This window comes from Bos mutus, chromosome 16, assembly GCF_027580195.1.
Source record: "Bos mutus isolate GX-2022 chromosome 16, NWIPB_WYAK_1.1, whole genome shotgun sequence".
In the NCBI taxonomy this organism is placed as follows: domain Eukaryota; kingdom Metazoa; phylum Chordata; class Mammalia; order Artiodactyla; family Bovidae; genus Bos; species Bos mutus.
The window spans coordinates 58,634,558-58,649,102 of NC_091632.1; the positions used below are offsets into that span (position 1 = coordinate 58,634,558).

The 14,545-nt window shown below is 39.7% G+C and overlaps 1 protein-coding gene across 1 annotated transcript in view; it reads left to right on the forward strand.

The window, feature by feature from the left end:
• Window positions 1-14,545, forward strand: part of NVL (nuclear VCP like) — an 87,463-nt gene that overhangs the window by 24,622 nt on the left and 48,296 nt on the right. The window contains exons 12-16 of the mRNA XM_070385451.1: window positions 3,417-3,559; window positions 4,069-4,070; window positions 8,008-8,272; window positions 9,523-9,741; window positions 12,550-12,654. Coding sequence (XP_070241552.1) covers window positions 3,417-3,559; window positions 4,069-4,070; window positions 8,008-8,272; window positions 9,523-9,741; window positions 12,550-12,654 — 734 coding nt within the window. The remainder of the gene's footprint in view (window positions 1-3,416; window positions 3,560-4,068; window positions 4,071-8,007; window positions 8,273-9,522; window positions 9,742-12,549; window positions 12,655-14,545) is intronic.

The following is a 14,545-nucleotide window of genomic DNA, read 5'->3' on the forward strand; positions in this document are numbered from 1 at the left end:
TGGCTCTGTGCCAGCATTAGTGCAGGAAGGGTTCAGTTATGAGAACATCTTGCTGTGACTGCAAGTTTGTAACTCATGGTGCTACCTCAATTACGGGGTGTCACCTTGTTACCTTTGAAATATAGGTCTCTTTGTTCACGGATCTCCTTTTGTAGCATATGAGTCTCTTTTTTTTAGCTGATTCCCTTTCTTCAGTTTTCAAAAAGTGTTAAAGAGCTTTCCTGTCTCACTTAAAGACACACCTTATGCATATTTTCTTTATTCAAAGAGTAATTACTTCTTTATTCAAAGAGTAATTACTGCCAACTAAATGCTTCTAATTTGGTTCTGTTTTGTAACCCCACCCATGTAATTGTCTCTCTGCCTCTGCCATTCACTGAAACTAATCCCAGAAAGGTCATTGACAATTACCACTGGCCACATCTTTGGGCGTGCTTTTAGCCCTCACCCCTCTGAACCCACCTCTTAAAGTTAACTGGTGGAAGGGACTCTACCGAGTAGTGCTGGCCCAGGGCAAGCACCCAGCGAGTGTTAGCAGTGGGTCTGGGAGCATCTGATACTGTTGTTACCTTGTCCTTACAGGTGTCAGCACACTTGACTTGAGTAACACACTGTCCTTCTCCTGTTCTCTGATAGCTCTCTAACACTTTCTCTTACTTGCCTCCTTTTCCCCATCCTTTAAAGAAAGATATTCCATACGGTTTCACACTTGATATTCTTTTCTTCTTGCCCTCTCCCTACTTCCAGCTATCTCCTGTTCAGCTCATCTTTGGAAAACTTTGAAATTACATCTCTAACCTTCATTTCTGATAAACTTCCAACCCATGTTCACCGCTGCCTGCTAGATACTTGCAGGTAAGTGTCCCACGTCCCCTCATACTCAGTGGGTCCACTGGCTTCGCCTGTGGCCCTTCCTGCTGTCTGACCCGCCTTCTGTATTCCATATTTAAGGTAACAGCTTCCAGACTGAGTTGTCTTTGTCTCTTCCTTCTCCTCCTCCTCCACATTGAATCATTTGTGTAGTGCTTTTGATGTCATCTACAACTTGGACCTTGAATTGGGGTTTTCTTTTTTATTTCCTTTGTGCCTGCCTTCACTCATCTGTTACCTGATTATTGTATTCAAATCACAGCAAACTCTTGTATTTATTCCTTTTTATTCCATTCAAAATTATTATCAGAGTTATCTTTCCAAAACACACATCTTAACAGAAAAACATTTCGTGGCTTCTGTTGGCAAAAGAATGTTCTATAAACTTCCCATGACTTGACTGTTAGAGGACTTCGTTAGCCATTACCTGTGTGTGGGGCAGGGGGCGGCGTGGTTGGTGTGTAAACCTCAGTCTCTCCGCTAGTCCACTCTGGTTCAGTTGTGAGAAATAATGCTTGTGGAAGGCACACTTTAGACCCTGTATTCTGTCCATGAATAAAAATCTGTGACTAGATTAGTTGCCAGAGCAACTGGAGGCTATGTTGTATTCCCCCGTCTCAGTGCCACGAGTGTGTTTGAGATACTTACTACTGTGTCTTGCCCAGACTTCCTGATGGTGGACCACTCTCCCTGTCTAAACATGGTACAGCTGTTTGTACCTCTGTGCTTTCACTCATTCTCTTTCTTCCATGTACGATTTCATTAGCCTATGTCTCCTTGTTAATAGCCTATCCACCCTTTAAGCCTTTTTGGAATGTTACCTGCTCCCTAAGTTCTTCCTGATTCCTCAGTCTGAATTCATAATATCTTCCATTGTATCACTGCAGTGCTTTGTTTATACTTCAGTTCAGTTCAGTCGCTCAGTTGTGTCCAACTCTTTGCAACCCCGTGAATCACAGCACGCCAGGCCTGCCTGTCCATCACCAACTCCCGGAGTTCACTCAAACTCAGGTCCATCGAGTCAGTGATGCCATGCAGCCATGTCATCCTCTGTCATCCCCTTCATCTCCTGCCCCCAGTCCCTCCCAGCATCAGGGTCTTTTCCAATGAGTCAACTCTGCACATGAGGTGGCCAAAGTATTAGAGTTTCAGCTTCAGCATCAGTCCTTCCAATGAACACCCAGGACTGATCTCCTTTAGGATGGACTGGTTTGATCTCCTTGCAGTCCAAGGGACTCTCAAGAGTCTTCTCCAACACCACAGTTCAAAAGCATCAATTCTTCAGCACTCAGCTTTCTTTATAGTCCAACTCTCACATCCATACATGACCACTGGAAAAACCATTAAGTGAAGTGAAGTCACTTAGTCGTGTCCGACTCTTTGCGACCTCATGGACTGTAGCCTATCAGGCTCTTCCGTCCGTGGGATTTTCCAGGCAAGAGTACTGGAGTGGATTGCCATTTCCTTCTTCAAGAAAAACCATAGCCTTGACTAAGTGGACCTTGGTTGGCAAAGTAATATCTCTGCTTTTCAATATACTATCTAGGTTGGTCATAACTTTCCTTCCAAGGTGTAAGCGTCTTTTAATTTCATTGCTGCAATCACCATCTGCAGTGATTTTGGAGCCTCAAAAAATAGTCTGACACTGTTTCCACCGTTTCCCCATCTATTTCCCAGGAAGTGATGGGACCGGATGCCATGATCTTCGTTTTCTGAACATTGAGCTTTAAGCCCACTTTTTCACTCTCCTCTTTCACTTTCATCAAGAGGCTTTTTAGTTCCTCTTCACTTTCTGCCATAAGGGTGGTGTCATCTGCATATCTGAGGTTATTGATGTTTCTCCCAGCAGTCTTGATTCCAGCTTGTGCTTCTTCCAGCCCAGCGTTTCTTATGATGTACTCTGCATAGAAGTTAAACAAGCAGGGTGACAATATACAGCCTTGACGTACTCCTTTTCCTATTTGGAACCAGTCTGTTGTTCCATGTCCAGTTCTAACTGTTGATTCCTGACCTGCATGTATACTTACTGTGCTTCAAATAGATTGAGTTGCTTGAGGACAAAGTTTGTATTTTCCTCACATCTTTCACGTATTGCTGCTGCTGCTGCTAAGTTGCTTCAGTCGTGTCCGACTCTGTGGAACCCCATAGACGGCAGCCCACCAGGCTCCCCCGTCCCTGGGATTCTCCAGGCAAGAACACTGGAGTGGGTTGCCATTTCCTTCTCCAATGCATGAAAGTGAAAAGTGAAAGTGAAGTTGCTCAGTCGTGTCCAACTCTTAGTGACCCCATGGACTGCAGCCCACCAGGCTCCTCCATGCATGGGATTTTCCAGGCAAGAGTACTGGAGTGGGGTGCTATTGCCTTCTCCGTTTCACATATTAGGCATTTAATAAATGGTAAATGTTAAATGTTATGTTTTATATTTGTATATATAATATATAATTGTCATTGTGTAATACTTTAACCACTTAATAACTTGGATAACATTAGTACCCTTAGTGTCAAGTGTCTTGTTCACCACTCATCCTCTGTCTGGTTCTTACTAGATCTGAATAATGTGGCTGCTACAGCTCGGGTCCTAGTCATTGGAGCTACCAACCGACCAGACTCCTTAGACCCTGCTTTGAGACGTGCAGGAAGGTTCGACCGAGAAATATGCCTAGGTATCCCAGATGAAGTCCAGAGAAAGGTATACTCTTAGAGAATGAAATTTGTATGCCACTATGTCATCTGAACTGCGTGTTTTGAAAATGAGGGGTGAGAAATGCCATGAAGCCTTCTTTCTCTCTTATCTCTTTCTTTATGTGCCAATGAAATTGATTTGGAAAGGAAGAAGCCCACATTAAATTAATGCTTAAGAAAACAATTTACTCACTAATACGGCAGTGGTTTCAGGCTGCTTTTCCAGTAGTGATAATGGACTTCTGTCCACACTCATTTGTCTGATCTTATTAACAATGTCTTTTGTTTTTTAGGTGGCTGTCAGCCTAGGGAGAGTGTTTAGAGCTATGGAGTAGTGCTCATTGGTTCACATGTGGGTTAAATCTGAGTACCGTATTTTAACCTGTTGCACTAATCTGCCTAAAACTATAAGCTCCCTGACAGATAATTAAGGGGCAGCCAGAGAGTTGGGAACTGTCTGTCTGCTGTAAGACCACCCTTTCCTAGTGATTGGGTTTGAATGTCCACAGAGCAGAGAGGTGTCCACCAGCATCTCAATAACAAAAATATCTGGGGAGGCACTGTTCAGGCAGTGGAGTAAAGGAAATCTAGTAAAGAAGTGTTCTGAAATACTGTATTTATAATGACTTTCAGCTTAAGTTCATGACACTAAATTGCTGCACACGCTTACTAGCAGCTTTTAGGGAAAGTGGTATATAGTGAAAGGATAGGCATGGGGACAGGGAAGACGGGTAGAGATGAACAGGAGACTTCATGAGTGCTGAACACAAAACTGACCAGAAGACACTGGGCAGGAGAAAGCATTAGGAAGAAGAGGTCATCCTTCCCTTCTTGCTAATACTTAATGTGGCTTCAGCTTTTGACTGATTGGCAGTTGCTTCCTCAGCTGTTGTATTCAGCGTCATCTATAGGTATGCTCATTGTGTTCTCACGTGTATTAATATAATCTTTAAACGGTTACTCAACTATTCAAGTTAAGTTGTTTGTATTTACTTAGGAAACGTGTATTAAGCATATAGTATATGTATACTAGTGGGATAGGTAATGTAAGGAATATAAAGAATTCTAAACCCTTGCTTTTAGGATGTTTACGGTACTGAAAGAAAAATAAGTCCTGTATCCTTTATCAAATCTTTTTTTTGGTTAAGTGTCAAACTTCATCATAATAGAGACATAGACACAGTAAAGCCCACCATCCCTACTAGATAAAATTGTTCCTTGATCCACTCACTATTCCATCATCAGTCGAGTCCTTAAAGGGCTTTCCTAGGTAGTCATATTTTGAAAATATTTAAGCCTACAGAAAAGTTGAAAGAATAATACAATAAATATATGTATGTTTAGCTGAATTTACCACTTGTTAACATTTTGCTATGTTTGATTTCCCTCTTTATGTAAAAACATCATGTGTGTATGGGTGTGCGCATGTGTATATATCTTTATTTTTTGCCAGCCCACATGAAGGATAGTTGAAGAAATTATGATACTTTAGCTGTAAATACTTCTGTGTAACTATACCATTTTCCACAGTAAATAAACTTAACACTGATAATAATATTACTCAGTACAATCTATTCTGATTTTCCCAGTTGCCCCCAAATGTCCATTGTTCTTTTAATCTTTCATTTTTTTTAAAACCTAGAATAAAGGAACAAACCTGCCATGTAGTTGGCATGTCCCTTTAATCTCCTTTAAAAAGTCTTTAGTCATTAGATACGGACATATTTATAGTTGACATGACATAATGCCTGGGATTTGCATTAAAACACTCCAGAGGGAAAAAAAAGTAGGGGATAAATAAGACTGTGAAAATGTTGATAATTATTGAAACTGAGTGATTAAAAACATGAGGGTTCATTATTGTGACAGTTTTAAAGCATATATTTGTAAATTCTCGGTCCTCCTCTTAGTGGGAGGTGGGTCTGTGTCTCCTCTTCTTGAATCTGGGCTGAGTGACCCATCAGTCAATACAGAATAGGGGAACTGATGCTACGGGACTTTTCTTCCAGGGCTAGCTGATATGCTGTAGACAGTGTAGAGCTCAGTTTCTGAGTCCAGGCCACCTGCTCCAGCCTCTTTACTCAATTGTCTTAAAACTGGAAATCTCTTAATGGTAGTTTTCTCCTCCTTTGGAGTTTCCATGTCAGTGTTAGTCTCTCAGTTGTGTCTGACTCTTTGCGACGCCATGGACTATAGCCCACGAAGCTCCTCTGTCAGTGGGGATTCTCCAGGCAAGAATACTGGTGTGGATTGCCATTCCCATCTCCAGGGGATCTTCCCAACCCAGGGATTGAACCCTGGTCTCCTGCAAGCAGATTCTTTACCATCTGAGGAGTTTCCATAGTATGATGACCAAAGTTAACATTTTTTTAGGAGTAGACTGTTAATGAAAAAAGGATGATATTTATTTTATGTTAGCTATTTTTTCTTTAACATTCTAAATTTCTTAGTATTCTTATGCATAGTAGCAAATCAGATCTGTGTTTTGAGGAAGTAGTTCTTTTTTTTAAAATTTATTTATTTTTGGCTGTGCTGGGCTTCGTTGCTGCTCAGGCTTTTCTCTACTTGTGGTGTGCAGGCTTCTCGTTGCTGTGGACTTTTTTGTTGTGGAGCAGGGGCTCTAGGTTGTGGGCTTCAGTAGTTGCAGCCCATGTGCTGAGTAATTGCAGCTCCTGGGCTCTAGAGCACAGGCTCAGTGTTTTTGGCACATGAGCTTAGTTGCTCCACAGCATGTGGAATCTTCCCAGATCAGGGATCCAACCTGTGTCTCCTGCATTGGCAAGCAGATTCTTTACCACCAAGCCACCAGGGAACCCCAGGAAGTAGTAGTTTTTTTTTTTTTTTTTTTTTAGGAAGTAGTTCTATAATGAACTTTTTCTTCACTCCTACTATTTACAGTATCTAAGTGAAAATTTTCATTTATAAGTAATGTTCATCTGCTTCTCTTCTGTTCACTTACATGATCCCAAAGGGTGTTTCTATAACTTATTGTCCAGTAGCTTGACATATTAAACTATTTGTTTCTCTTACACATTTGGAAATTTCACAACATGTTATTTTGTCCAGGTTAATGTATAATATCACAATATCTAAATAATAATAATCAACATTTATTGGGAACTTACTATGCATCAGCCAGTGTTCTGGCACCTTTGCATATATTCACCTAACATCCCATGATTAAGTGCTATTATAATTATACTTAACAGATGAGAAAACTAAAGCACAGAAATGAAGTAACACAGAGTGGCAGAGCTGACTTCAAACTGAGGTGGTCTGGTATCAGACCTTTTGTCCAGAATATCTTTGCTATTTTTAAATTTTATTCAGTATTGCCAGAAATTATTTTAAGTATTCCTTTAGTGGTAATAGACTTCCCTGGTGGCTTAGACGGTAAAGCATCTATGTGCAATGTGGGAGACCCAGGTTTGATCCCTGGGTCTGGAAGATCCCCTGGAGAAGGAAATGGCACCCCACTCCAGTACTCTTGCCTGGAAAATTCCATGGACTGAGGAGCCTGGTAGACTACAGTCCATGGGGTCACAAAGAGTCGGACACGACTGAGTGACTTCACTTTTTCACTTTTAGTGATAATAATTATCCAGAAGTCCACATTTCATTGACACATACCATGTTGCCAGTTGAGTTCAGCAAAGTTTCTCACACATGAAATACAGGGGATCAGCAGTAAATAAAGATGAAATTGGAGAAATAACTGTCCTAATATAGGATTGGGTATTAAAGTTTGTATCAGCATAACTTTTCGTGATGAATAAAGCTAATGGTTTGAGTTTAGAGGCTTTTTTTATTTTTGGCAGATGTCTGTTTAATTTACTCTAAAAGAATTTACCTTACATTCTTATAAATCATTTATCTTATTTCTTCTGTAATACTGTCAAACTCTTATAGGCAGAATATTTTTTAAAAACCTATTTTTTTATTCTATTGTCTAATACAGCAGAAATTTATAACTTAATCCCTAATAGAATAAGGTGGGATATATATTAGAGAGTTAGCATTTGTTAAATAAGTGAACTATTTGATCTTACATTATGTCTGTTAAGTGAACTGTTTGATCTTAAGTTGTGTCCGTTATAATACCATTGACAGAGAAGAAAGACTTCCATAAACATATATAGTTTTTAATATTTGGCTGTGTCGAGTCCTAGTTGCAGCACTCAGTATCTTCGTTGTGTCACATGAGATCTTTATTGTTTTGGTGCGTGGACTCTCTCTAGTTGTGGCCAGGGGCTCAGTAGTCACGGCGTGGGGACTTAGTTGCTCCGTGGCATGTGGGATGTTCGTTCCCCGACCAGGGATCAAATCCATGTCCCTTGCATTGCAAGGCAGATTTTACCGTCTGAACCACCAGGGGAGTCCCCATAAATATATTTGGTGACTTATTTTTACTAGTAGGTTAGGAATCTCAATTTCTTTTCCTTGTCTTTTCCACAGAATACTTCAAACTTTGTGCAGAAAACTAAGACTTCCTGAAACTTTTCATTTTCGTCACTTAGCACACCTCACGCCGGGCTTCGTTGGTGCTGACCTGATGGCACTCTGCCGAGAGGCAGCCATGTGTGCAGTCAACAGGGTCTTAATGGAGCTGCAGGGGCAGTACAAGAAAAATCCTGAGATTGAAGCTTCGCCCTCTGAAGGAGACCAGGAAGAAAGGACTGGGGCTGAACCCACTTCTAAAACACAGGTGCTTCCTATCCAGGTACCTTAAATGACCTTAAACTTTCCATTTGAATGTTTCTAATTTGTGTTAACCTTAAAAGCAGGCAGGTGTCAGTGTAGTTGAAGTTTGCGATTTTCTGTTTCCCTGGAACTGTGTCTTTAAAATAATTGTTATACCCAGTATATGTAAAATTTCCGAAGTACAAGTTTTACTTTTTTCAGTTGATTCCAAATAAATTCCCTTTGTAATAATGATTATGAGGTCTAGAGCAGGAGTTGATACACTGTGGCACGCTGTGGCCCACCTGCTTACCTCCTGTTTTTGTAAATTAAAATTCTGTTGAAGCATAGGCGTGCTCATTTATTGATGTAGACTCTTGTTCTGTTTTCGTACATGACAGCAGGATTCTCATAGGTGTCTGTACAGCAGAGAGTGCACGACTCACAAAGTCTCTGGTGTTTACTCTCTCTTTCCAGAAAATTTGTCAACTCCTGTGATAACATTGACATTTGGTTATAATTCCAGGTTATCTTTTGTTAGGCAGACTAAAATAGTCTGCTGACATAACCATATCCTTGGCCCTACTTCAACTAGGGGACAGTGCTGGGAATGTGAGGGGGATGTTTATCATCTAAGATCTGTTAAAATTTTGAGTCTTGTGAGTCATGAAAACTCAATATAACATTTATATAGCATTTTATAGCTTGAACAGGGGGATTTTATATAATTTGATCCATATAACTTTATCAAATAAATACCATTCCTGTCCCCATTTTATAGTCAAAGAAATGAAGCTTAAGAGATGGTGACTTGCCTGAGGCCACGTGGCCTCTAATTTCCAGAGCAGGGGCTTAGATCCAGGTCTTTGGTTTTCAAATCATTTGTTTCTTTCTTACTCGTTTGGAACCAAAAGGATATCTGTCAATAATAATAATAGACTTATTCCTTTTATAATAGTGCATGTAAGCTAGGATTTTTATCAAAATTCACCTGTTTCTTGAATATGTAAAAAGTGAAAATTGGAAATATGTGGTTGTTGAAATGAATATTTACCAATTGCTCATGCCTTAGTATAGTATATAAAGATTATTTTTCTTATCTTTGTTAATAGTTGATATATCTTTTCTTGACTAAATCAGAGCAAAAGAAATGACCTATATCAATGAGGAAAATTATTAAAATGTATAGAGGTTTATATACCTTACAGAAATGTTACACTAAGTGTAAACAGTAACTTTTTCAACAAGCTTTGTGGTTTTTCAGTTTTTCCCTCATTTGTTTCCTTTAAGGAAGAATTACAAAGGCTGCTGGGGTTGCTAAGGAACCAAGATCCCCTCTCAGAGGAGCAGCTTAAAGGACTGTGCATTGAGTTGAATGATTTCATTGTTGCTCTGTCGTCTGTCCAACCCTCTGCCAAAAGGGAGGGCTTTGCCACTGTCCCTAATGTGACATGGGCAGATATTGGTGCCCTGGAAGACATTAGAGAAGAGCTCACCATGGCGATATTGGTAGGTGTTTCTGCCACTAAATGTTGTTGGTGTGTGTGATGCCTAAACAGCCATGCATGTGTACTGGGTTATATATCTAAATTGGCATGATGATATACTTTCTGTGATAGGTTCTCTTGTAATATTATTATTACATAATAATATATCAATTATAATAATATAATTATTATTGTATGATAATACGATAATAATCATTATTGTATAACAACACAATGGTATTATTGTGACACCCCAATGATGGCTTTTCATTCTTCTGAGATTTGTTTTATATTTACTCTTTTGGTTGTGTTTGAATTCTATGGCACTGAGGTTTAAAGAGAAAAAGATTTAGGATTCAATGAAGAATAAATTGTTTGAGAAATACTTTCTGAGCTCAGTCACACTCATTGGGATCAACAGTTTTAGTGCCCATGAAACTTTCGGTTAATTTTCATTTACTCTTTTCCACTTTCATGCTCCTTCATGGTTCCTTAATGATTTCCAATCCATTTCAGTTCAGTTCAGTCGCTCAGTCGTGTCCGACACTTTGCAACCCCATGGACTGCAGCATGCCAGGGCTCCCTGTCTATCACCAACTCCCAGTTTGCTCAAACTCATGTGCATTGAGCCAGTGATGCTATCCAACCATCTCATCCTCTGTCATCCCCTTCTCCTTTTGCCTTCAGTCTTTCCCAGCTCAGGTGGCCAAAGTATTGGAGTTTCAGCTTCAGCAACAGTCCTTCCAATGAATATTCAGAACTGATTTCCTTTAGGATGAACTGGTTGGATCTCCTTGCAGTCCACGGGACGCTCAAGAGTTTTCTCCAACACCACAGGGCAAAAGCATAAATTTTTCAGTGCTCATCTTTCTTTATAGTCCAAGCTCACATCCATGCATGACTACTGGAAAAACCATAGCTTTGACTAGACGGACCTTTGTTGGCAAAGTAATGTCTCTGCTTTTTAATATGCTGTCTAACTTTTCTTCCAGAGAGCAAGCATCTTTTAATTTCATGGCTGCACTCACCATCTGCAGTGATTTTGGAGCCCCCAAAATAAAATCTGTCACTGTTTCCATTGTTTCCCCATCTATTTGCCATGAAGTGATGGGACTAGATGCCATGATCTTCGTTTTCTGAATTTTGAGTTTCATGCCAGCTTTTTCACTCTCCTCTTTCACTTTCATCAAGAGGCTCTTTAGTTCTTCTTCACTTTCTGCCGTAACGGTGGTGTCATCTGTATATCTGAGGTTATTGATATTTTTCCTGACAATCTTGGTTCCAGCTTGTGTTTCATCCAGTCCAGCGTTTCTCATGATGTACTCTGCATTTAAGTTAAATAAGCAGGGTGACAATATATAGCCTTGACATACTCCTTTCCCAATTTGGACCAGTCTGTTTTTCCATGTCCAGTTCTAACTGTTGCTTCTTTACCTGCATACAGATTTCTCAGGAGGCAGGTCAGGTGGTCTGGTATGCCCATCTCTTTCAGAATTCTCCACAGTTTGTTGTGATCCACACAGTCAAAGGCTTTGGCATAGTCAATAAAGCAGACGTTTTTCTGGAACCTCTTGCTTTTTTGATGATCCACCAGATGTTGGCAATATGATCTCTGGTTCCTCTGCCTTTTCTGAATACAGTTTGAACATTTGGAAGTTCATGGTTCACGTACTTTTGAAGCCTGGCTTGGAGAATTTTGAGTATTACTTTGCTAGTGTGTGAGATGAGTGCAATTGGGCGGTAGTTTGAGCATTCTTTGGCATTTCCTTTCTTTGGGATTGGAATGAAAACTGACCTTTCCCAGTCCTGTGGCCACTGCTGAGTTTTCCAAATTGGTGGCATATTGAGTGCAGCATTTCCACAGCATCATCTTTTAGGATTTGAAATAGCTCCACTGGAATTCTATCACCTCTGCTTTGGAGAAGACAATGGCACTCCACTCCAGTACTCTTGCGGGGAAAATCCCATGGACGGAGGAGCCTGGTAGGCTGCAGTCCATGGGGTCGCTAAGAGTCGGACACAACTGAGCAACTACCCTTTCACTTTTCACTTTCACTCATTGGAGAAGGAAATGGCACCCACTCCAGCGTTCTTGTCTGGAGAATCCCAGGGACGGGGGAGCCTGGTGGCCTTCCATCTGTGGGGTCGCACAGAGTCGGACACGACTGAAGTGACTTAGCAGCAGCAGCAGCTTTGTTTGTAGTGATGATTCTTAAGGCCCACTTGACTTTGCATTCAGGATGTCTTGCTCTAGGTGAGTAATCATACCACCGTGATTATCTGGGTTGTGAAGATCTTTTTTGTATATTTCTTCTGTGTATTCTTGCCGCCTCCTCTTAATCGCTTCTGCTTCTGTTAGGTCCGTACCATTTCTGTCCTTTATTGTGCCCGTCTTTGCATGAACTTTTCCCTTAGAGGTGTGTAAATATTAAAAGAAAATACATGGAGATGATAGTGAACAGGTATCTCCTGCTGTTGACTACATGGAGTACTTCTGCTTCTGATTTCTTAAAGGGGAGCAGTGCCTAAAATTTTTATAGCCTAGAAATCTAGAGACATTTTCTAAAAATTTCCGAGTTTAAAATGTTGAAATATTGTATCTAAAATGTTCCCAGAACTTACATTTAAGTATAAATTTTTTAAGAGCAAAGATTTTAAATTTATCACCCTTTACCTCATGCTGGGAACAGAGGGAAGCACTCTATGCTAAGCCCTGTTCTTATCTTCAGGCCTCACAATCAGTGTTGAAAATAGGCATCTAGAGATAATTTGAATATGCAGTATAGAGTGGACATTTGTAACAGGTCGATGTTGGGATTGTGTTTTCCAGGCACCAGTACGTAACCCAGATCAGTTCAGAGCTCTTGGCTTGGTGACTCCAGCTGGAGTCCTCCTGGCTGGTCCTCCTGGCTGTGGGAAAACTCTGCTCGCAAAGGTATGGCATAAATCAGTGGCATGTGTTTTGTTTCTTACTATCAGGGTAATATGAATTCAACTTTAAATGTTACAGTGGGATAATTTTGCATAGTTTCTATTAGAAGTTCATTTTGGAAAGACTAGCAAATTTTCTTCATGAAAGTTTCCCACTTTTATTTGAATTACAAAAGATAATATCATTGAAAATTTAGAAAAGAAAAATTTTAATACATCAAAACCCCATCGATTTTAACAGAAATTGTATATTCTATGTATTATATTGATTTTAATGAGCATTATCACATAGTTGTAGTTTGTAGCTAAGATTGTTTCCTGCCTTGGTATAGTTATTTATAAGTGAAGTATTTTTTTCTGCATTCCTTATTGCAGTTGTTATTTTGAAAACTTCGTTTTTTACCGTATTAACAGAAAAAATAGATAAGCAAAAGGGGAAAGCATTACTTATAATCCCCTCTTTCTTCCCTGCTAATAATTTCATTTTGTTGTTAGTCCTTCCAGATGTTATTCTCCACTTACATATCAAGATAACATACATAACTTTTACACATATATGTACAACTCTAAGATTTTTAAACATGGATTTCTCACTCAGCGATACTTCTTGAACATCTTCCCATGTCAGTATACATAGATAAACATTAGTGTTCTTAATACCTGCAGAGTATTCTGCTATAAAGATGCTCTATAGTTCATGAAATGATCCCCTGTTTAAACAACACTGCATGAAACAGTCCTGTGCTGACATTTTTGTACTTTGATGGGTAATTTTAGTAGAGTGCACTCCTGAATATTTCTTTAGTGAAAAGAATGCATGCATTCAAAGGTTTTGATCCATTACCACTCCATCAAAATACTTTGTTACCCAGGTGCATTGGATCCGTTACCAAAGTGTCTCCTAAGAAGTTTGTGCCAGTTTCTCCCCTTTCAGTAGAATATGAGTATCTGTTTCCCCAGCACCCTGAATTAGCAGTAGCCGTTGACACTGTTTTTAATATTTGACAGTCTTATAGGTAAACATGGTTATCTTCCAGGTTTTAAGTTATGTTTTAAAAATATGGCACCCCACTCCAGTACTCTTGCCTGGAAAATCCCATGGACGGAGGAACCTGGTGGGCTGCAGTCCATGGGGTTGCTGAGAGTCGGACACGACCGAGCGACTTCACTTTCACTTATCACTTTCATGCACTGGAAAAGGAAATGGCAACCCACTCCAGTGTTCTTGCCTGGAGAATCCCAGGGACGGCGGAGCCTGGTGGGCTGCTGTCTATGGGGTCGAATAGAGTCGGACAGGACTGAAGCGACTTAGCAGCAGCAGCAGCAGTGTGTTTTTAAAAATAATGTGTTTTATTGGCTTTTTTCTTGATGAATTGTTTGTTCATATCCTTTGTTTTCCTACTGACATGCATGTGATTTTCTTTTAATCACTCTTCATATAGTAAGATCTGTTATATTTGTAGTTTATCAGTATTTTGGGCCTTCTTATTTTGTTAATCATATTTTTGACACTTTTTAAGTTTTGTGGCTTTCCCTCCTGCCCCCAGTAATCATCTGGGCAGTTTTCTCAGTCTTTTGTGATTCCTACCTTCCCTTTGGAATCAAGCTTACTAGAGTCATTTTTGTTATTTGTAACTTACATTAGTCATGGTTTTTAGTGTCTGTATAATATTCCATCTATAATGTACTTAATCCTTATCACCTTTTAAAGACATTTGGATTACTTGTAAACAAATTAAAATTGATGCCAAAAATAAATTAATTGATTAAAAATAAAATTATAGAATCAAAAAGTAAAACCAATGGCATTTTTAGTAAGTTTCACAGCAGCCAAATAATTTGTGGCTCCTCAGTAAATACCAAATATCCACAGTGCCATTTGCTCATGTGTGTGT